The 24,592-nt window shown below is 33.4% G+C and overlaps 1 protein-coding gene and 1 non-coding gene across 9 annotated transcripts in view; both read right to left on the minus strand.

The window, feature by feature from the left end:
• Positions 1 to 24,592, minus strand: part of LOC129005104 (SH3 and multiple ankyrin repeat domains protein 3-like) — a 238,027-nt gene that overhangs the window by 31,434 nt on the left and 182,001 nt on the right. For 5 of the 8 annotated variants that reach the window (XM_054433905.1, XM_054433904.1, XM_054433902.1 and 2 more), the window contains exons 4-6: positions 18,420 to 18,437; positions 3,268 to 3,393; positions 2,065 to 2,245 (exon numbers count right to left, since the gene is read on the minus strand). In XM_054433905.1, coding sequence (XP_054289880.1) covers positions 2,065 to 2,245; positions 3,268 to 3,393; positions 18,420 to 18,437 — 325 coding nt within the window. The remainder of the gene's footprint in view (positions 1 to 2,064; positions 2,246 to 3,267; positions 3,394 to 18,419; positions 18,438 to 24,592) is intronic. The other 3 variants (XM_054433907.1, XM_054433903.1, XM_054433901.1) reach the window with 1 other exon arrangement.
• Positions 23,949 to 24,020, minus strand: Trnae-cuc (transfer RNA glutamic acid (anticodon CUC)). Its single transcript has one exon. It is a non-coding gene; the product is annotated as a tRNA-Glu (tRNA).

Here is a 24,592-nt window from a genome sequence, read left to right on the forward strand (position 1 = left end):
TCTCAACAAGCTTGGCCATTCCCAAATCTTGTGTGTTCTTTTAATTTGTTGGTTTCTTAAAATACTGTATCTTTAATTCAACTAATATTGATAAAATTTTGGAGCTTGGATGACTCAATGACGCAACACTCACTGCATTGCATTGACCGAATATGGATTAAAACAATAAATCATTGATTGGTTTAAAGATAACTTTTACCTGAAAACAATTTCCACCACAATGTGAAGCACAGTGCATTTGCAGTACAAAATGTGTTCACAATCTTCATTTCAATCAAATTTAAACCATCAAAACATTTTTTGTCATTCCTGTAAAATTTCAAAAATTGCTTATACACCCCTATTTTATGAGAGTCTCAATAATATCTCTTGTGCAGCAACAAGTTTTTTTAAACGTCTGAATTTTTTAATTTGACTTAAGAAAGAATCATTGTCATGAGGTTAGGTTTCAAATGTAGCAAACTTTGTTTCACTAACATTTATTATTTGTTTTTCATCATAATCATCAATATAAAAAATGATTTTTCTTACCAAAGCTTTAAGTTACAGTCTCTGATTTTTTCCAATTATGTTAATTAAAAAACTTATCAGCGTGGAAATTTTGTCGCATAATAATCACATAAAAAGGCTACTAAGATAATCATTTCCTAAATGGAGATTAAATTCAATTATGTATTTTCTTGTAATGAGCTGTATGATCTATAGATAGGCAAGTAGTATAACATTCCTTTCAAGTCGCCACAATTACCATTGTTTTGCGCCAAGTACCACATAATGAGTGTCCTTCTAGTGCTAATAATCGGCCATTCATCTCAGCCAGAACCGGTTTGTATATTACAAAATTATTTAATGAGCAGCAAAAGTGATTTTAATGAGGTATGTTTGGGTAATAAATCAGACCTGACTAATGTTGAACACTAATTCTTCACTTGTTATGTTTCTGATTTAATAACTACCTCTGAATATTTATAACCCTTTCAACAAATTTAAATATAACACTTTAGTAGTGTGGACCACTGAATAGGTTGTGGTTTGATAAATATTATATTGAAAGATAGATTAGAGTAATAGATACCTACATTGTGCTTTTTGTATGATACTGGAGTTTGCTCTTCTCAAGTAGAAGTAAGTATGCTTTATACGAGTCTAGACCACAGAGAAGTAAGGTACAGAGGAAACTCGCTTATAAGAGAACTGTGAGTTTTCAGCTCTAGTATGTTGTGCCGGAGATATAATGGTAAGGAGCAAGGAAGACCTCGAGCAGCGATCACTGTGCGGAAATTCCTATCACACAGGGAACAGTGTCTTCTTCCACTGTGAGTGTTGTAGTACATGTGGGGAAGGGGGGCGGTGTTGGACTTTGCCCTAGACACCACATAAGTTACTCATTGAATGTTATCTCTGTAACTTATTTCTTTATGACTAGACTTCCACCAGTGTCATGTCTCGTTCAAAATCAGTGTCTAGTCGATCAGTTTGTCAAATGTCTAGTCTTGTGTGTATATGTATTTATATATATATTTTTTAGTCTCCTGGCAATCCACAATGAGCGATTATTAGCATGTCATTTGAACCTGAAGCAGAGCTCCAGTTTTGACAGTGCAAAAGTTGTAGTTAACTATACTTACAAAGAACTAAGGTACAGAGGAAACATTCGATGGTACACTTAAGTGGTGTTTTAGTACTAGTGCTGGTGTCTAGGGTAAAGTTCCACACTGCCCCCCTTACCCTCAAGGTGGAGGAAGACCTTGTGCCCTGTGTGATAGGAATTTCCACACCAAGCTCGTTGTTCGGGCCTTTCCTTGCTTATCACAAGTATATTTCCGGCACAACATACCAGAGCTGAAAGTGCACGGTCATTCCATGAGCATGTTTCCTCCGTACTTCACTTCTATATTATACTACATCGTGATCGTTTCACTGACATCAAGTAACTTTTTTTAATTAATTGCCATTGGATTAATTTCATACCAATATAGGGGTGTAACTAACATTGTTTGGAAGCATTTCCCTCATCCTAATCGACACAAGTAATATCAAGAACAAACACTGAGTTAACATTACCTCCGGTCTCGGGGCAGTGAAAGTTCGGGTCCAGACCCTTGGAACACATCTTGTTTATCTTCTCCACCTGAGCGTTGGTGACGTACTCCAGGAACCTGCGTAGGTTGGTTCTCGTGTGGAGAGCCTTCAACTGCTTCTCATCCAGGTTGACCATCTTGTACACTCTCCTCTTGGCCTTCAACTGAAACAGACACTCGATATCAAGTTTGGTCTTAGTGTTTCTGTGGAATTCTAATTTAAAATTGTTGTTAGCCATTGATTTTAGGAAGATACTGAAGTAGATATCCCATTTATATGGACCAGATGTAACAAAAAATAAAGTAGGAAATATAATTTTAAACGCGTACACTCTGTGACTGGCTTACTCAACCATATTCTTTTTAAATAAAGAATTTTTGACAGCTGGTCCATAATGAGATGTATACTTCTCTATCTGAAAGTCAATGGTAGTACTTGTAAAAAATAATTTAATATATTTTTCTTCCAAAAAACCACTGGATTTTTCATGCTGTGTATTGATTAGCGTTGTAAACGTCATCAACAGGTGTTTAAATGATCTATGTTAACAGGAAACACAAGTTCCAGCCTTCGGCCTCCTACATTGAGTCATAAAACTGAAGGCAAACAACACCAGTAGCCAACAACTGAGATTGTACTTGCAACACTAACGCGTAATGGAAATTATATCTGGTACACAGTGTAAACTGGCACATCAGCTGATTTGTGGAAGTGGAGTTGACAGGAAACAGTGCTGCTTCTCAACAGGTTTTGATAAACAGATTTTTTTTAATGTAATAATTCAATAAGACATCAAAGCACTACCATCTCAACACAATCTACATAAATCCGTACAAAACATTTTCTCTTTCAAAGAATACTTATCTCTACAATTTTAATATTTGGCCAGTATAAGGGCTCAAAAGCTTATGATTTGAGCATTACATTTGAATTTGAATTAAGCTTTGTTAAGCTTTTTAAAATCTGCTTAAAGCAGAGCTCCCTTTCCATTAATTACCTATTAAATAAAAAATTAAACCCCTTAGTTACCCTACAACCCCAAAAAATACACTTGATGCAAACCCTTTGTAGCTAGCAAAGGTAAAAATATTCCTTAAATTTAAAATGATGGAATTTTTTACATTATAATTTGTATCAAAGTTACAAAGAAATTTTATGCTTTTCACGATTCCTCGGCCGACTTACCTCCAGATATCCGACGGGACCGTTAAACGGATAATCACCGAGTCGTCTTTCCTCATCCAGGAATTTTCCTGCTTTGCCATTGACTGGTGGGCAGAACAGGCCATAGTTGAAACTCTCCTTCAACTCCTGCAAAAACACAAGATTAGAACACAGCCTATAAAAGACGTGAATTACTGAATATAGTCTGTATGATGGAACCAGTCCAGGCCAGTCCCAGGTACCTAGGGTCATGAGACAAGTTCCATCATACAAACTATAACACTCCTGATTATTGACTAGTTTGTGAAAATATTACCAGTTTTTTTAAGTATTTGGCAAATATTGTGATTCCACACAATTATTCTATTATGAAGAATGAATACTACCCGGTAGTAGGTTTAAAAAAGTACAAAACAAATTTTCAAATACAGTGGTGTAAAAAATCAAGTTCATAAATATTGTATTAAAACTACATTACACCAAGCTATCAAATGTTGTGTAGTTTTAGTGATCACTTGTTTAGTTTTAGTGACAATTGCCCTGTACATTTTAGTATTATTATGGCAATAAACGATGCTGATTCTGATATACCAAATCTTATACGGTAATAATACTGTCTTTGAAACACATAATTTATTAATAACAACTTATTACGGTATCTATTTTTTGCCCTGAACCTGTGACTTTTAAAGTTTTAATGATTGCTAAAACCTCTTTACCTCTATCTAGTTATTAAATACTAATACTGCATTATGTACTTCTGAGCTTCCTAGAGAAGTACTTATGTCACCGTGTTTAATAGTTTTAAGGTTATGTTATAATTATGTTATAAAAAGTTTCCTTTTTAACTGTGTTATAAATATCCAAGTTCAAATATGTGTATATAAATCAGTTGTTTTATTTGAACTAGTGGTCGTACAGTGGTCGAAAACTCAACCAAATGTAATGTACTAACAGACCTCCCTGTTTTCACAGCACACTGTAAATAAAACAATTGATTGGATTTTTTTCCATTTGTTTTGATTTTCTGTTAATATTAAATATTAACTAAATTTTAGTTGTTATTTCTTCACCAGCATGGCAAACCATAAAGCCTATGTTAAACTTTTTTTTAATTCAAAATTTGTTTTTTGGATTATTTTCGAGCCTATTTGAATTTATTAAAGGATCCTGCACATCTACAGGAAAGTATCTTTCTAACAATATGCGTAGATTTCCCTGTGATGCACACGAGCTGAGAAAAAAACGTTTTAAAGAAACATGCTTGCCTATTAATATATAGATTATATTTCCGTTGACTATTGTGCTTTCTTTTAAAGCAGTAGTTTTTAAATAATTAAATCAAACAGTACATTTAATCAATTTTCTACCTAAAAACCGTCATAAAGTACATTGTAGACCTTAAATAGTGAAGATAACAATAGTCACAAAAAATTTTAAACATAAAATAAGTCATAACACATTAGAAGTAATTAATGGACAATAAAAAATTAATAAAACTGGCATTTCATGCGCAAATTTGTTTTCCTACAGTCACCCGACAAAGTTGGCTTCCTTGTACTGTTTATAGTACAGAAAGCTGCTAATTGCTGCATATTTATACTTTGCCGTACGGTTTATACTTTGTCGTACGGTTTATACTTTGCCGCACATCAGGATTCCAACGAAACGACACAAAACAGCGTGGTTCTATTATGCACGTAATCCGTGTACGCTTGGAAATAGGTTGGCAACACTTAAAGATAATAATACTATGAGCAGCTGATTGACTATTATAACTACGATTTAACCTGTCATTTCGTGTTTATAGTTTCGGTATTACTGAACTTTCTGGACTTTTCTTTTGAACGTTTTTAAAACATTCCTACGATCTTAATAAACAAGAAAATACCTTTAAAGCATTTTTTTAGGCGCGGAAACCACTTCAAATTACAAAAACATACGGAACTATATTCTCAAAACGCGGAGCACATTTCTTGCCGAGGAAAAATAGCGGAGTGATATGGACCGCGAGTACTACTTTCTCTAGGGCACCATTTGTGTTGCCAGCTGAACCTAAAAACGTGTTGCATAGTGTTTGAAAGACTAATTATTTATATGCTTTATAGTGACTGTAGGAAAAATATAATGTGTAACACGAGTGAAAAAGGCCTTTGCTGCACTCGAGACCATTCCACACTCGCCTGCGGCTCGTGCGTAAACATTGCTCTCGTGTGCAGCAAAGTGCCACTTTCACCACTAGTTACACAAATAACTATTTCATGCATCAAATGTAAAAACAAACATACCAAAGCTCCAGGGATGAAAAGTAAATGGATGAAAGTGGAATGGGAATTAAAAACTGCATTCAGCGAAGCAGCCCTCATCAGGGTGAGATGATAATTCCATCAGATTAATTGTTTTACAGGGGGTTGTTGTAACTTCTAACGATTATTATAGTTCAGATAAGCTTTAAAATTAATGATTTTCTTAAATTATTTCAAATTAAATATTCTCCTAAACTATCTTTTTTGTTGTTAAGCACAAATATATCATAGGATAAATGTTTTTTTCCGAATAAAATATTTTGAAAAAACTGTGTTACCCTATGAAAAATTGTTATAAGCAGTGTAAGAAACTGATCTGTACTTTTTACCTCCTAAATAGAACAAGATTTAGTCTATGCCGTTATGGGCATTAAATGGTACTTTATACAGGCAACACTTCTTGAGGGGAAAATACCAACAATTTTATTAGTTGAGATATTTTTATCGACATATAGTTTATTTCGACAACTACGTACTTCATAAAATATTTTTTTGAAACTACTTCTAAGACTCAAGAGTTTTACATTACATAGTTATTTAAATGTCTATAATCTAATGAAAATAAAATACAAATTTGCACAAATGTCTTTAAGAAATTCAGTTTTTTCTATCATTTTATAGATTTCATAGTGTCATCCCATTATAAATAAGTATCAAATATGTTAACTTTTATTTAATCCACATAAATAAATCTCCATTTCATGTTAATCAAATCATTGGATTAATCTATGGCTATGTATAGCTTCAAACATACAGACTCCACTCTAATAAACTTTTAAATTGTGAGACAAAAGAACATATTTGGATTAAAACTCAAACTCAAACATTAAGACCAATAATCTACGGTATATTTTCTAGGCTACTGTTATGTAAAGAAATGTTTGGAAACCAAATTTATATGGTTTTATTCAACTTAATAATCAGCTAAATTTTACATGAGAGAATCGCACAAAACTGTAAACATTACATACATAAACAAAATCTTATATATCCTATTGTGTAATTTATAATGTTAAATTACAATTTTGACACACTATTTCATTTATGACAAAATACAGGTAATAACAAAAAATGTCTAAAGATGATTTAAATTTTTTAAATCAATGGTGGTAAGATTTTGTAGTTTGAGCAGAAGAAAAACGTTCACAAGTTTATGAGAAGTCATGAAGAAAAGACTCTTTGATCCTGAACTGGAAAAATGTGGAAACATGTTTCCAAGGCTTGTTTCTTGACACAATTGTATCTACGTCTGTATTTTCAGAACTCACCGACTGTAAGACTTTCAAAGAAGTAAATTTACTTTTCTTGTAGAATATTACTATGATTACTTGTAATTTTAGTAGTGTAAGTTTATCTTATAAGAATGATGTAAATTTTGGTAATTTTTAATTGATTCTTGCTACAGTAGATAATAGTAAAAAATATATTAAAGGATTTTAGTTTTGCTAAGTATAAAAGCGTTTAGACATGATTAGACAAAATGGACAAGACTTTGCAGAAGACAGATTTAGATTAGAACAAGATGTATTGAATAACTCATTAAACAGATTTAAAAAAGTCTGGTATTTTAGTGCTTGACTAGTTAAATAGAGTTGATTAAAGTTTAATTTTAGAACGAAACAATAAAAAGATAGAAAATATCTAACATTGCTTTTCTAGAAGCTTGGGCACTATCAATTAGAAGAATTTGTCGCTTTACTGATGAGTTTTAGATAATGATTTCATAAAAAATTTAAAAATAGCTTCCTTAATGATTTTTAAAATGTTAGGGGAGCTGTGGCCTGATGTCCTCCGAAGGACCCAGGAATTAAGTAATGAATTAAATAATAAATGCTACATCATTTATAAATTATTGTTTATGTTTTGTTTATCATCAATGTACAACAATCTTATATATTAAAACGTGGGAGGGGCTTTTTATTTCAAAACTTAAAACTATTACTATTAATTATACTGAAAGAGTATTTAAGAATTGTTTTATTTGTATGACAAATAACGGGGTAACAAATAAATAATTTTTTAGACATAAAGTGGCAAAATACTACAAAAAATATCAATGCCACTGGAAGCTTGACACAATATAGACAAAAAGTGACATAATCCATGGATCAACAGAAGAACAATCACTTTTGACAATTAATGGAGATGTTCTTATAATCTGAAGCTGATACAGGGAGGGCAAATTAGTGAAAAGGATGACAAAACATGTCATTAACCATTTGTTGAGATTACTGTGCTGGACAGAGATAAATTGGTTCACTTTTCCTCCTTAATTAAAAGTACACAGAACACCGTTTACATTACAAAGTGAATTTTAAATTCAACCCGCTTGTAATTTATAGGTACAGTTCTTGTTTAAGTGGTACAGTATAATCTTTGTTCTTGGTTGTGGTATTTGCGTTTATTTATCATTTTTCTCCCAATTGAATAGAAATAGGAATCCAGGAGGGTTTACAAAACCAAGGAATGCATATAAATGGAGTTTAATAGGATGGCAGAAAAATACACAGATTTTAAAAATTATTAAAACCAAGCAGCCCTAGCTTATTGACAACTAATACAATTTCTTACATATTTAAAACTTAGTTTAATTCATGTTTAGAATACGAGGGCCTATTTAACATTCAACCAAATAAATACATAATTGAAATAAACTCATTTATTAACAGAAAACTACAAAAATGTCGACAAAAAAAACTATTAAACTGCCCAGTTGACTTGTACTAACCAAAGTCAAAAGCAACCTAGATTTATTAGATAAAGCAACTGGGATATTTTTTATCTGCATTTTACAAAGGAAAGTACAAAGTAATGGCTCATTCAGTGTTGAGCTTACTTATTTTAATTATATTTTAAATGTTAATACACAGGTATATTGAACGAAAAAAACTAACTATAAGAATTGAAACTTAAACTAAATTAATTGGTTGCTGATTATTTACTGTAGGCCTACTGGATATTGAGTTTTCTTTTATCAAAGATAAAAACAATAATGTAACAATTCAATACAAAAAAGTACAAATCTGTTAGTGAACTCTATTTTTAGGGACAAAGAAAGGTTCCTGATTGAAATATTTGTATTCAATTTAAACACAAAACTGTAAAATAATGTTAAAATCAGGGAGCAAGTAATATTTGTACTCATTTAAAATTTAAACTGAATCTGTAGATAACAGTCGGCATTATTAAAATTGGTCTTTGTTGCAAAATAATGACATTTTAAGGATTTTAAATGGAAATTCTGCTAATGAAACTTACTTTTTAACAAAAGATCCTGTATCTTAACTAATATAATATTCATGAATGAGGTTTTTTCAAGATTAATAACATTAATATTTAACTCTTCTACTAATATTACTCTGGTTCCATACAATTTGATTCTGTCAACAAGACAATTAAGTTTATTAAGAAAACACAACAAAAGGTCTTTTGTTTTCATGCAGCCGTTCAGACAAGATTGAATACCTAATTAATTGACTTGGAAAATTATCTTTAACAATAAGAAACCTTTTACAGAAACTGATCCTTGTTGAAAGATTTTAAAAGTCTTAATTATCATATTTGCTGAAGACTAAACAAATAAAATTGGTGTATTTTAATTAGGTTCTTATCCGAATGAAACCGTTACTTTGTTACATGAAAATAAGGAATGTCTATTAACTGTCTCTATAATGCAACTGGTATCAATAAAAACCGTTTTTAATACAGTAAATATGCTTAATAGTTGATGATGCATACTATTACGCAACTATGAATCGTTTTACACAAAGGTTCATACATATTACAATAACTTCAACGATCTGCTGAAAACTGTTGATAAAATAAAGCAGATAATACAAGTTACATATTTACTTTGAATTAATATAAACCAGGCGGGTGTGCAGTATAAAGCTTTGTTGAAACATGATTCTTTATTTTACAAATTATATTTTGTATATAATAAAAAACCAATGATTGATTTGTATGATATCCTTCGTATAAACAAAGTAGGTAATCATACATTTTATACATGTATTCATAGAAAACGACTACATCTTTAGGGGAAAATAAATGATAACAATTTAAATCCATCTTGTTTCATAATAAATTTACAAAAATGCTTATTAAAAATATGTCCTGGCATAAATGATCATTTCTTGACAATACATTTAGTTGCATGCCCAATTGGACACAAGTTCTTACAAAGACGTCTTAACTCTTGGAAGGCTTCCTCAATAACATTATATGTAGAAGCTACACTCAGTACTCTTAATCGATAGACTGGTCATAGATACATAGCTGGCTCTATGTATGCTACTGAATTGGCATTAGAGTGAGGAAGACGCTTAAATAAAGTTTATTTCCGTTCAGCAGTTGGTTTAACCATTAGGTGCATTAAGGCGTTTTAAACAATTGTAAAACGTCCTAATCAATGTTCAGTATTTCTTGAGGTTGTCTACTTGGTTAACTTACTGATTGTTAGCCAAATTTAAAAAAGGAGACAGGATAAATGAGTTTTCCTTATTTTTCCAGTGGCTTCATGCTTGGCCAGCAGTGTTCCTCTAGATAAATAACATTCTCCAGCCCCAGTCTGTCAATTATTGATGAGAAACTTCCCTTCGCGGACAGAAGAAACCGTTACGACACCACAACTGATACATTTTCTTTTCCTCGACGGAAACGTCTATTGATAATTTTTGTTCCACTTCCGAAAAATAATTAGTAGATGTTGGAAAATAATTAGTAGAGTTTCAACAATAAATCAGAACTATATTTTATTCATTTTTACTACAGTATAACTCATAACAGAATTCCAACCATCCGAATCGACGATTACCCGAATCTACAGAAAGAATTGAAACCCCCTAAAGCTAAGATAAAAGATAATTCCTCTTCACCATTGCACGTGGTGTTCTTCATGATTCTATTTTGCCTTTATTTCCCAAGCATGAAGCCTTAACAGAGGCGACCAGTGACCAATGGTCTGTTTGCTGGCCGCTACGTGTTTTGCCGGGCAGTTTTTACCCGCCATTTGCGGTGATCGCGCGGGTTTGTAGCGGCTCGGTCGACACTGACCGACAAGGTTCAATGGTTCAACGGTTTTGTATCAATGTCATTGAGGAGGAAATGTTGCTTGGTAATCGGAAATCAGTTTAGGATAGATGATTGTCGAAATTGTAAGATGTTTTTTGATAATTAACCAACTAAATACCGTATGGTAAATACCGTTAATACCTCAGACTTTATAATCCAGAAATATTTTTATGGAGAGGAAATGGTATACAGTAGGATATACAACAATTTGAACGATTATTTGCTACTAGGGTGCAAAAACATAAGAATACCATAGGGCCTACCTATGTTAAGCACATAATAAACGGACTGACAAGACAGACTACAGTATTTGTAAATAGCCACTTTTCTATGAGAAAATTTACTAAAGCTTGTTAGGTTTTAAAGAGCAAAAAATAAAGTATTGTACATTTGGATTGGGTTTGAATATATTGAGGGGGTCCAACAAGTCCTGAGCAACTAAGTATGTAAATTAATAAACACAAACACCTATAATATAGAATCTATAACCTCAATGACAAGACTCGAGGGGATTACTAAACAAGACCTTTTATCAAGGTTGATTTTTATTGAGGTTTAACATGTTATTAGGGGCAAAAACGTTAAGAGGATTTAAAAATGACACTTTTTTTCATGGTGACTTGTTATCGGGGGTCTTGTTATCGAGGTTCCATACTTGGATTTTTGCCAAACAATAATGTTCTAAGCCTTTATAAATTTATCACCAATGAATTACAAATCGGATTTTGCAATCGAGTCTGTCAGATATCAGGGGAGGGTTGAGTGATGATTTAATGATTCTCCAGCCCCGGTCTGTCAATTATTGACGAGAGACTTCCCTGCGCTGACAGCCGAAACCATTACGCCGCGACAACTGATACATTTATTTTCTTCACGGAAAAAGTTCGAGAAAATGACTATTGGTATTATTTGTTACAGCCCCTGGTTGGAAAATAGTTAGTAGAGTTTTGGCAATGTTTAAATCAGACCTAGGCTATAGTATATTTATTTTTTACTACAGTAATCTCCAATTAACCGTACTCGAACTCCAACTATCCGAGTCGCCGATTATCCGCACCACAACCTTAAACCACAACGACTTTTATTACATATTTTTATGAGGAGACAGATGCCGTGATCGCGGCAGAATTCAAAAACCCACTCACGGCCGTCTTTTCCCGCGATCATGAAAACATCACATGTTATTGTTAAATATGGAACAATGTCTTCAACTTGCAACGTAGCTAATAAGCACCAAGAGCGGGAGCGGGGCGATAGCGGTAGTAGGATTTTGGAAAAATTGTAATTAAATTCCTTATAGATTAAAAAAGGAAGATCTAAAAAATGCATACCACCACATTCTAATTTTCTTTTTTACTATGAAAATTTATAGTCTGTCTCTATTTGGGTTTGTAAATATGTATTATAATTTCCAAATTTATGTTATATGAAACACATTAACTCTAGAATATTGATTGTTTCTGACAGTGTTTGAGAATACAGATTACAAAATTACACTACAAGGTATAAATTAACAGTGACATAACAAATTGAAACTCAACGCTCCTTAATGCTACCGATCAATTTGAGATACGAAAATTAAAATACAACTCGTGAAATTAGAGATAGAAACTTTATTTAATTAATACTAGCTGTTACCCACGGGCTTCACCCTGTTTGACTTCATATGTATTATTAAAACTACAGTAATAGGCTACAAACAAATAATCACACCTAATTTTTATAAGGTAATAAATTTAAAAAATAACAAACAAATATATACAAGTGAGGTATTTTTAACATTAGGCATATGGAAAGTTCCTATAAAAAAGGAATTACGACCTTAAAGGGCACCCTTAAGGGCATTATGAAATAATGTATAGTTTTGCGCAAGGTTTCTCGTCATGCATGACGAACATTTTAAGTATATGGTTCATGGGGATGTGACTTATAGTTTTCTCAAAAGTTCATGGGTACTTTATATAAGGGGCTTTATACATGGATAAATTCAAACCTATAAGCATAGTTTTAGTATTTACCAATTCTACCATTTAATTTTGATATGATAGAATCTAAGAGAACACAATACCAAAAGTGAAAATTGAATTTGAACGCAATTTTGCAGTAACTATCTTGAGGATGTCTGAGAGTTTCTGCAATACAGCATCTACTGCAGTTGCACTAATCACATGACCGCTGACCGGAAGAGATCGCTTCACACCGGAAGTGGTGGCGACCGCCGACAATCGATTGTCAAACCCCGCTAGCTTCCGACGCGGACCGCTCGGATAGTAGACCCGGGTCACTGCAAAATAATACCGTCGCTACTGAGATGACTGGGCTGATTGGATACATAAACTAAATACAGTACAACTGTAGAGACCACTCGCTTTTAGGGACAAACTAAAAATACCCCCGCCGAAGCAAACCTGCAAACTAAGCAAATTGTCATTTGTTTGATTTGAATTTCAAAGATTTCCTTATACTTGTCAGATTTATTCCCTAAGTAGTATTAGATTTTATGAGTACCTAGGTTTGCTGCTACAGTGAAGGAAAAGGGGGTTTTGTACAACTTAAATAGTATAGGCTGGTATGAAATAAATATGCCAAATTTGGTCCAAATATATCCAAGCAAACTATAACAGTTCAGGATCACTACAAAGGAACCAAATGAGGTACTTTTTGTAGCGCTTCCACGTGCTTTTACAGTCATAAATTACGCTGGGTTGGCGCTAATTTGCACAGTTACAAATATTAAAATATACAATGTCAATACCTTCAAACAAATGCGTGTTTAGTTAAAAACACTACTTGGAAAAAAAATATTGACCTATTGGATATTGATTATTGAAATATTGAACTCGTTTAAAACACTCCATAATTTCTATGGGTGAAAATAAATATGAAGAAGATTCTTAAAAGATTTAATCGTTTTCTATAGGGTTTTGGGAACTCCCATCGTACCGAACAAAAAAAGGTCGCAAGGTCAAGAAAATTAAATTTCAATTAAATATATAATTAATTATTAACATGAAATATTTGTGATGAATACGGTATTTAAGAAATATATTCCGTAAAAATGTATGTTGGATGCTGTAACCACAGTTAGGCATATTATTTGTATTTTAATTTCGATTGATGATTTTGACGTTAGAAAATTCCAATTCAGCAGCAATACAATTTTGTGAACACGTTTATCATACACACCAGACAAAAAAAATATAACATGGAAGATAAATTAATCAGGATATAATTACGTTAAGTATTAAAGCTGCATAATACAATTTTACGGTTAACACAGTTTTATGCATGGAGAACGCTGAAGATCACAATAAGGGGTTGAGGGCGGATCGTTACGCTCTTAATTAAGTTCCGACATTTAAAGGTCATCAACGCACCTTTGACGTGAAAACACTAGTAGTTGAGAATATGGTAAATCGTCATTAGAAAAGTAAAGTCTCATTAATTAGAGTACGCAAATGGAGGCCTACTCGTGTTTGTGAATATAATGTAAAAATAGTGAAAATGTCTCTACTCGTAAATTTTTTCTTATACTGTAAATACGGAACTTCACAGTCCCCTAATACGATTATGCTAAGAGAAATGAGATTTAAAACCGCAAGTTGCAAGTAAAATGTTTAAAAAAGGAAACATAACCTAAATGGCATTTTATATACATCTAAAAAGTTAATCTGTGTGTTATTATAGGTTAATTATGGCGGTAGGTAAAATCTTGTGTGTATTATGAGCGCAAACAGTCATTGCGCTCTAAATACTTAAATAGCTATTGAACATAATTTTTATTACACTAAATAACAATTAAATTCCATAGTATAAAGTACCTACTTGCCCAACTAAAATCGAGGCTATTACAAATAACTGTAACGTTAAATATTGCTATTAAATTGTTCAAATAACCATCAGCGAGTTCCGTTATAGGCAATTTAGCTGATAAGTAACATTCATGCTTCATAAAGGAGAAGCCAGTGAAGCGAGCACGCAGGCGGCTGTGTGAGGGGAGCGGGCTCACGAGCGTGGACGATTATTGTTATACTATACATACTTTGTGGTAATGTATATGACATATGACTTATATATACATAAACCCCAGATTTAAACTTGGCCGATTTACGATACTTGAATTTTCGATTTGCAACTTACAATGTTATTTGTTTTTAATTGAACCACTTTACAGTCTGCAGGTTTGCTGTGGCCGAAGATACTTAAACGCTACGAAGTAGAGATAACTGACTTAGCTTTTTCCCTTAGATATCCGATATCACTCTGATCAAGAGGTAGAACGCGGGACTTTGTTCCCCGAGGTTCCGGGACCAAATCCCGCCAGTCTCCAATGGAACTTATCTATATGATATCGCAACATCTATCTTAGGCCTGAAATAATGAGTTACGGTTCCAAGCTATGTCCTAGGATGTGTTTTTGTGGTGGGACATCTAACACGAGACTACGCCGTGTGTCTAGCGTGTTACGAGAATGTGGATGAATGGACAGTGGGCGTAAGTCGATACGAAGGCCACTAGGACCTTGAATAATCCGATACCGCCACCACACATAGCTGTGGTCACAGTGGAAAAACTGAGGAATCTGCACAGAATTTGCGGTGAACGAGAGATTTAGATCACCTCATAAACACGTCTCCTTCGTATTGGTCAGATGCAATTATTTCTTTTCATGGTGATTATGAGGTATGAGATATGCAAGATGGTAGCGTCCGAACAAATAGGGTATTTTTCAACGGGATCTGAGTTTATTTACGTTTGTCTCTCTCTAAAGGGTCTCCGAAAATGTGTTTTCGGAGCATTGGCACTTGGAGTTATGCCATTCGGACAAGTGCCTGGATGTGACCTTGGTCGGACCTTGGTGTGATGGTTCTATACAAATAACAATACCGATAACTTTAACTGTTATCATCTAAAAAGCGGCTATGCTGTAGATTTAAATAATAATTTAAAATACCCCTCCGCAGCAAACATGCAGACTATGCAAGCTTCCATTTACCTCGGATTTCTACTAAAATATCATACTATAGTAAACCATAATGGCTATACGTCTGACACACCCCATAAAACAAACTGTGGACCTTTAATCCGTACCTATTTTGCTTCAAAAGACTTTGAAAAGTTTGAGAAAATTGTGCAAACGGATAAAATAAGTCCAAATACAGCAACAATTACGTTGCGGGTGTGCAGTTATTGTACAATTCATTGCAAATTGTATTGCTATGGCAATGAATATGCTTTACAACGTGGAAACAACAGTTTTGTAGTCGCAGCCCCTTGTGAAGCCACCGAAATGTGAAACTGGATATTGTCATCCGGTACACGTCTACATGCAGGCCTACCACCCGGTATGTACACACACACAGAGAGTAGCGCGGGGGAGGAAACAATATATCGGTTAATGACAGCCGTTATTGGTACAAGGGTAGTCACAACAATATCCCGCCCTGTATATTACAACATGTCAGTGGAGGTGACATTGAACCTAAATACTGGGGAAAGAAAACAAAGGTACAGTAATTGTGAGTATAACAGTATAATCATCACTAGGGACTGAAGCGAATCTTTTAAAAATTAGTTCAACTATATGCCCCACCGCGGCAAACCTGCAGACTAAGCGAATATGGGAAATTCGCTAAAAATAAACGAGGGTGAAAACCGACTTTTTACCATCTTAAGGATCAGAGAGTGTTCATCAAACTTATGTTATTTATGTTATAACTATCCGGTTACTCAGCTAAAATCCCCCCTCCCCCAAAATCACCAAAACCCAATATATGTAGCATTAGAAATGTTTTTTAAGCAAGATAAAATATTGACTAAAACTAAAAAAATGCGTTTGCATGAGATACAGTTTATTTGTAATGCGATTTAGAGTATTTTTAAGACTAAAATGTGTTTGCAGATCGGTATCCATTAACTGTCATGTGAGGCTTATACAATATAACAAATATTTCACGAAAGTTAACACACTTTGATTTTAATCTAAATGCTAAGTCAAGGCTGACATAATTTTAAAAGCCATATACGGGTTGGTATTCCAAACAGGGATGTTAAAAGAGGTTTAAATATTAACATAGCTTTTACGCAACGTTCCTTTATAAAAAGGGGCGAAATACATTTTCATTCACGTCATGAGAAACCGACAAAAGCTTTCTATTTATTCTTCTCCCTAAAGCCGAGCGTCTGTTTCCTTGTGGGTTCTCGGTAAAACTATTCAAGGTGAATTTATAAAAACGTTTACTCTATATTTAAAACCACTGTATGCAAAATAAAAAGCAAAAAATACGGTCGTGCTCATAATATGTGACGTATTCTTAATAAATATTTTACTTAAACCTAAACCTGAGGCTATGAAATATGTCTGCAAATATTAATTGTAATGTATTTGTTACTAGCAATTAACCTGGCGCACGTTGCTGTGCTAACAACTATTATTTAAAACCACTATTATTTTAAATGGTAATTTGTTCTTTACGATAAATAATAACAAATGTATTACCAAAAACAAAAATAGAATATTTGTCTTACTTCATTACCAGTGAATAAACAATGTTTTTGGTTTTTCATTAGGTGTATAAATATATAAGTTTTTAAGCGTACCTACCACCATTGACTCTACCACCACCTGAGCACGCAAAATCATCCAACAAATTAATGCAATCTTTAAAAGTGTTTAGTACATTTCCCTGACTTAACATTATTTTTAAAAATTTCCCCTGACTTTGACCTTTTTATAAAACTTTCCCTGACTTTCCATAATAATGGAAATACGTTTGATATAGTGTGTACTCCACTGTTAAAGGTGGCTGAACAGAATAAATCATTCTATTATTATTTGATTTCATGAATAATTGGAATCATCGTACAACATTTAAACGTAATTTTCTATTTGGGGTGTATAAATTACGGTATAAATTAGGTAGGTTAGAACCATAGCCTCCTCTAATACAAGGCCGTGGCGTTGATGTATGGCAACGATGGCAACGGCAACGTCGCACCGGCCGGCCTATTGCCATGGCAATAACAGTGGGGCCCTTCGAGATTATACACATCGATGGTAGGCCCTAGCGCCCCTAGCAGACGTGTGAACATAAACATCACGAGGAAGCTCTATTGTAAATTGCAACAACGACTGTTTCGGCCGGGGATGCGACGTTGCCACTTTTGTCTCACCGCGGCCTTGTATTAGAGCAGAGCATTGACTATTGGATACAGAAGTAGACATCCCATATCATCTTTAAGGACCAACTGTCGCCACTTTTTTTTACTAAAAAAAGACTGTAGTTGCGTGACCCAATCCCAGAATGCGCTAGTGTCTCAAATTATATTTGTATCTTATTTATTGTTGCTGACATAGTTGATGGGACATAATAGTTGCTATGGCTCAATAAGTCAATCCATCAGTTTTAATTGGTAAAAAAACATTGTGTATTCGACAGGAATTAGTAATTTAGATCAGCGCAATCTATCAGTGGCTCACATCAACCATGACGAATTTAATTTAAAAACTGGCGACAACTTTAACATGGGGATGGGATGTCTAGAGGTAGATGTTAGGACCCTACTTTCCCAGAGCCCAATAGAAAACCTCACTGATAGCACAAAACTACAAGTTACATTTGTTACAAACACATACTAATTAAATACACACTTAAACGACACTAGGATAGAACATGAAGAAGAAAAACAAAGAAATTTAGTGAATACAGAGTAGTGTCAAAAGCAATACTGCAGCACACGTGCATGGTGGTAACAAACATACATGAAAGTGAGGGTAAAGCCTAAATTACATACCCGGTACCACGAGGCCACCTGTTAAATATACAGAAATGTTAGTACCAAACATAGCACAAGCGGCGCTGCGAGCGGTGTACATCCAATCTGAGGAAATCAATAGTTTCTAATAATAAACAATTGAGGAGAGCATAATTTAAATTACAGAAGTAATGTACATTTTTCGGATGTTTCTAATGGAACAAATAATAGGTGTATTTCAATTGACAATTATTTGAAAGTATTTTGTAAAAGGGTTAATAAGGATTTATTAACACCTACTTTCTTGAAAATGGATATTTTGTACAGTGGAACCTCGATAACAAGCCACCCTTGATAACACGTCTTGTTTAATAATCCCCATGAGAGTCTTGTTATCGAGGTTCTGTTGCATTACACAAAACATAATACAGCTTATATGATGGAAGTACAACACTCGCATAACTAGTAAAGCAAAAATACAAGATTAAATTAATTTGTTAACAATGGCTCAATTAACATCCAAATTATGCTTTTCCAGACCTCTAAGCTATTAAGAAGCATGGTCTGCAAAACCTGGCACTAAGTCAAGCTTCAAATTAGTCTAAAGACGAATATGTTTTTAATTAAAAAAAATCTAAGGTATTCCTTGTTGCGCTTATTAAAGCGAATATACTGTATAAGTTTTAAATGCAATCGGTTTTGCTTGGTCACTATTCTATCCAAAGTAATAATTCAAAATTACATACAAAAAGCATTTTTAGTCTAAATTTTGTATTAGGAACATCTAACTTTCTAAGAGCCAAAACTATTCTAGCTTAGCAAAACTGTTCATATTATGTGTTATTTTCTTTGTTAGGAATAAAAATCTATAAAATCACACACACCAGCACTCCAACACAAACCTAATGCGACAGGAAGAGAAGGAAGAACAAAAAATAGACCACACCATTCTAAAACCCACATTTTGCACACCAAAATCAACAATTTATAGGACAGGTAATATACACTAGTGAAATCGAATCTGCATTATTAATTGGAAACATGTTTAACAAAATTTCAAACTAACCCCCTCCTCCCCGTAAATCAATTTGTTAGGTTAACGTCGTTACGTATATAGTCCAGGACCTGACTAGGGTTCTGTGTGCATGTCGTGTATAGAGAATTTTGCTTTTGCATTTCAATATAGGTGTCTTAGGAAGTGTTTTCCACTCGGGTGTCAAGTTCGCACCTGGTACGTTTTCGAGCTATGACGTCATCAAAATGGCGGCCATTGATTTTTTTAAATCGTATATTTCGCAAACTATTTGTCGGATCGGAATGAATTTTTTTTGTTTGAAAGATAATTTTAAATGCTGCCTGTTTTACATTTACACATTTGTTGTATGTTTAGTACATTCTTCGTAATTTTGCAAAAACCTGTATTTTTAAATATTTTTGAGTTATTTTTGTTTGTAACGTTTTATTGATACAATTTATCAAAAACCACCAATGAAAAAAGTTGTAGAACGTTTAAAAATCTTTACAAAAATACCAAATTCGATATGTTTTACTCAAAAGATTACGTCAAGAAACTAGATAAATCTCATAAAAACACCAATTTTGGCGCAAAAACGCCTATTAGTCCGGCATCTAGGCACAGAAAACGTACTACTATAACCCAGAATGCCAACCGCATGGTAAAAAGCATTAAGCGGTTTGAGAGAGCTTTGCCTGTCAATCCGTAGGCAGCGCCACCAGCGTTGCTATGCTATTGCATGGCAACGCTGGTGGCGCTGCCTACGGATTGACAGGCAAAGCTCTCTCAAACCGCTTAATGCTTTTTACCATGCGGTTGGCATTCTGGGTTATAGTAGTACGTTTTCTGTGATCTAGGGCAGTTCGCAAGTCTTATAAAGACAGTTTCGCCATTCGATGTTGATGTATTTGTCGTTGGTCTAAATAAGTGTTTTCAACTTGGGTGTCACGTCTGCACCCACTGCAGTTTCCGGTTATGACGTCATTAACATGGCGGAAAGGGCTACATTAAAAATAACGATATTTTACATACCATGTATCGGATCGGAATAAACTTTTTTTGTTTGAAAGATAAGTTTACATGCTATCTTTCTTACATTTGCACTTTTGTTTTATGTTTAGTACATTTTTCGTAATTTTGCAAAAACCTATATTTTTAAACATTTTTGTGTTATTTTTGTCGATAACGTTTTATTGATACGATATATCAGAAATAACTTAAAGACAAAGTTGTAGCACGTTAAAAGAGCTTTACAAAAATACCAAATTCGATATGCTTTACTCAAAATATCACGTAAAGAAACTAGAAAATCGTACAAAACAACCTAATTTTGCGCAAAAACGCATATAAATCCGACATCGATGGCTGTGTACGAGTCATATATAGACAGTTTTACCATTCAATGTTGATGTATGTGTCTAAAGAAGTGTTTTTAACTCGGGTGTCACGTCTGGACCCACTGCAGTTTCCGGTTATGATGTCTTTAAAATTGCTACATGTTACGATTTCACCAGCTATTTTACTTAAAATAAGACCATTACCCTCTTTTATGCAAATAAAAGCACAACAAATCAATGTAATTAGTCCATAGGAATGTTTCCACTATATAAATACCCCCGGTGCAGCAATCCTGTCGACTAAGCGAATTTCCATTTGCCTGGATTGATTTTCAATTAATCTATTAAATTTTAAATTAATCTATTAAATTAACATTGTTTGAGTTGTTAATTTAATGTTAATTTAATAGATTAATTGAAAATCAATCCAGGCAAATGGAAATTCGCTTAGTCGACAGGATTGCTGCACCGGGGGTATTTATATAGTGGAAACATTCCTATGGACTAATTACATTGATTTGTTGTGCTTTTATTTGCATAAAAGAGGGTAATGGTCTTATTTTAAGTAAAATAGCTGGTGAAATCGTAACATGTAGCAATTTTAAAGACATCATAACCGGAAACTGCAGTGGGTCCAGACGTGACACCCGAGTTAAAAACACTTCTTTATACACATACATCAACATTGAATGGTAAAACTGTCTATATATGACTCGTACACAGCCATCGATGTCGGATTTATATGCGTTTTTGCGCAAAATTAGGTTGTTTTGTACGATTTTCTAGTTTATTGACGCGATCTTTTGAGTAAAGCATATCGAATTTGGTATTTTTGTAAAGCTCTTTTAACGTGCTACAACTTTGCCTTGAAGTTATTTCTGATATATTGTATCAATAAAACGTTATCGACAAAAATAACACAAAAATGTTTAAAAATATAGGTTTTTGCAAAATTACGAAAAATGTACTAAACATAAAACAAAAGTGCAAATGTAAGAAAGATAGCATGTAAACTTATCTTTCAAACAAAAAAAAGTTTATTCCGATCCGATACATGGTATGTAAAATATCGTTATTTTTAATGTAGCCCTTTCCGCCATGTTAATGACGTCATAACCGGAAACTGCAGTGGGTGCAGACGTGACACCCAAGTTCAAAACACTTATTTAGACACATACATCAACATCGAATGGCGAAACTGTCTTTATAAGACTTGCGAACTGTCCTAGATGCCGGACTAATAGGCGTTTTTGCGCCAAAATTGGTGTTTTTATGAGATTTATCTAGTTTCTTGACGTAATCTTTTGAGTAAAACATATCGAATTTGGTATTTTTGTAAAGATTTTTAAACGTTCTACAACTTTTTTCATTGGTGGTTTTTGATAAATTGTATCAATAAAACATTACAAACAAAAATAACTCAAAAATATTTAAAAATACAGGTTTTTGCAAAATTACGAAGAATGTACTAAACATACAACAAATGTGTAAATGTAAAACAGGTAGCATTTAAAATTATCTTTCAAACAAAAAAAAAATGCATTCCGATCCGACAAATAGTTTGCGAAATATACGATTTAAAAAAATCAATGGCCGCCATTTTGATGACGTCATATCTCGAAAACGTACCAGGTGCGAACTTGACACCCGAGTGGAAAACACTTCCTAAGACACCTATATTGAAATGCAAAAGCAAAATTCTCTATACACGACATGCACACAGAACCCTAGTCAGGTCCTGGACTAATAATAATTGATAATAATACGACAAATCCCCAAAACAATGTTGAAGGTCTGTGTTTGGAACTGACCATGACAGGTCAACGGCTTGAAGCTGTAATTGTGGTTTTGTTGTTGCCAAATTGAAGTCTGATGAGAGTTGAAACAACTAGAAGAGGAATTCGAAAATTTGGGGGCCACAGATGGGTAGGAACCCCAATTTATGCCGTCAAAAATAAATGTATGTAACTTAAATACAGTATCGTTGCATTTTTTATGTGAGGACCACAGATGGATAGTAACCTTAATTAATTTATGTGGAGGAAATAAATGTATGAATTTGAAACATTATAACATTGTTTTGCTTCAATTTGTAGTTTGTTCAATAAAATGGTGTTAATAGTAGTTTAGTTTGTTTAGAAAATTGGTATATGCCATATGGTTTGTTGAAAAATATCCTTAATCATATAGATTCATCAGAAAAAAAGTAATTTGTCATATTAGCCAAATTGTATTGATAAGATTGTATACTCATCGAAGTTGAATTTCTCAAAGCGTTGTCAGCAAGTACTGTTTGTGAATGCAAAATGAACAACTAAATGAATTCAAAAATTATGTAGGTAATAATTTTATGTAAGCAGTGTTAAATGGCTGTTAACATTTCTTGGCTTGAAACTATTTCAGCACAGAGATCTAACTGTTTACCATTTGAAACTAGTTAAATTCTAAATTCAATTACAGGAAAAATCGATCGAATTAATTGTATCGTGAAAAGTAGCAATATTGAATATAAAGTACTGTATCAAGTCGAATCTGTTTACAAAATATACGAAAGTTTTACAAAACAAATAACAAATTAAATTGAACATATATTAAAAACTTAGACACAATAATTCAGTTTTTTTTTCTTGAATTAATGATTTCCCTTAGGATAATTACAACCCTCAATCATAAACTTCAAGTAACTTGATATCTTCAAGAGTTACTTGGACTGAAATTCAATTCGTGACACATTCAAAAGTGTCAATTCTTTCAAACACATCCGACGTTATGAATGAAATGTCGACGCCGATCTTTGAAAAGACCGACTGTTTATTTAATCAAAGAGGCTTCGCCCCTCTCTACTATAGGGTGGGGGTGCATTGCATTACTGTGATCAATTATTTATTGTTATCTCAACAAGGGGAACCCGTTATCACAATACTTCCCCCAGCTGCACCTGCCTCTGTGGAGAAATGAGGCGCGAAGAAAAATAAACAGGGATGGTAAATATAACTCGAAGCAATATACTGCTGAACACATTTTGTCCAGAATATGAATATATTAACGGTGCTGATAAAACAAAAAAATACAAAAAGTATATTTTAGATTTTTGGAATTTCAATTATGCTCTAGACAACATAAAAGTTCCAAATGTTCTTAGTGAAAAATTCGATTGTCCTAAAAGTAAATTTTGAGTTTTGATTAAATAACTTTTAAATACCGACAAAAAGATACTTCCGGTACCGGGAATCGAACCCGAGCCTCCTGGGTGAGAGCCAGGTATCCTAGCCACTAGACCATACCGGACTGTGGGATGTGGTAAATGCAGTAACATCGACATGGTAATTTGTATAATTTAATCAAGACGACTAAAATAGTCAATTATTTCTCCATAAAATTATCACAATCTTGACAAATTATCTTTCAACGTTTATGTAAATTTATTTCAATTTTAATAATTTATAATTTTGTAAGATTTTATTAGTAACTAAACTACACTTTCAAACTCAAACCATCGATGTATATACAACTATGTATATACAGTATAACTAGTGAGACTATACGGTTGAAATTCCAACACTTGCAATACGTTTGCAAATAAATTATTTGCTTGTACAGTATTAAAATGACATTTAAAAGACCTAAATTAAGGTGGTATTTTTATATTATATTATATTTATATGTACTGTGGTTAAAAAGTAATAGATTTTGTTTGCACGGATTACTATACGAGACCCTACATGACATAAATACATCTTTAAATGATTTTAATTATTAGAACTGACCACAGTAAAATAGTAGCTTTTTCGCAGAGTTAGAGAATTCACAAAATCCATAAGTGTGACAGATCCCCTAAAGGGAAAAAACTTGACAATACC

Source organism: Macrosteles quadrilineatus, unplaced genomic scaffold, assembly GCF_028750875.1.
Source record: "Macrosteles quadrilineatus isolate MER2022 unplaced genomic scaffold, UCM_ALF_1.0 Scaffold_16__1_contigs__length_3527350, whole genome shotgun sequence".
Lineage (NCBI taxonomy): Eukaryota > Metazoa > Arthropoda > Insecta > Hemiptera > Cicadellidae > Macrosteles > Macrosteles quadrilineatus.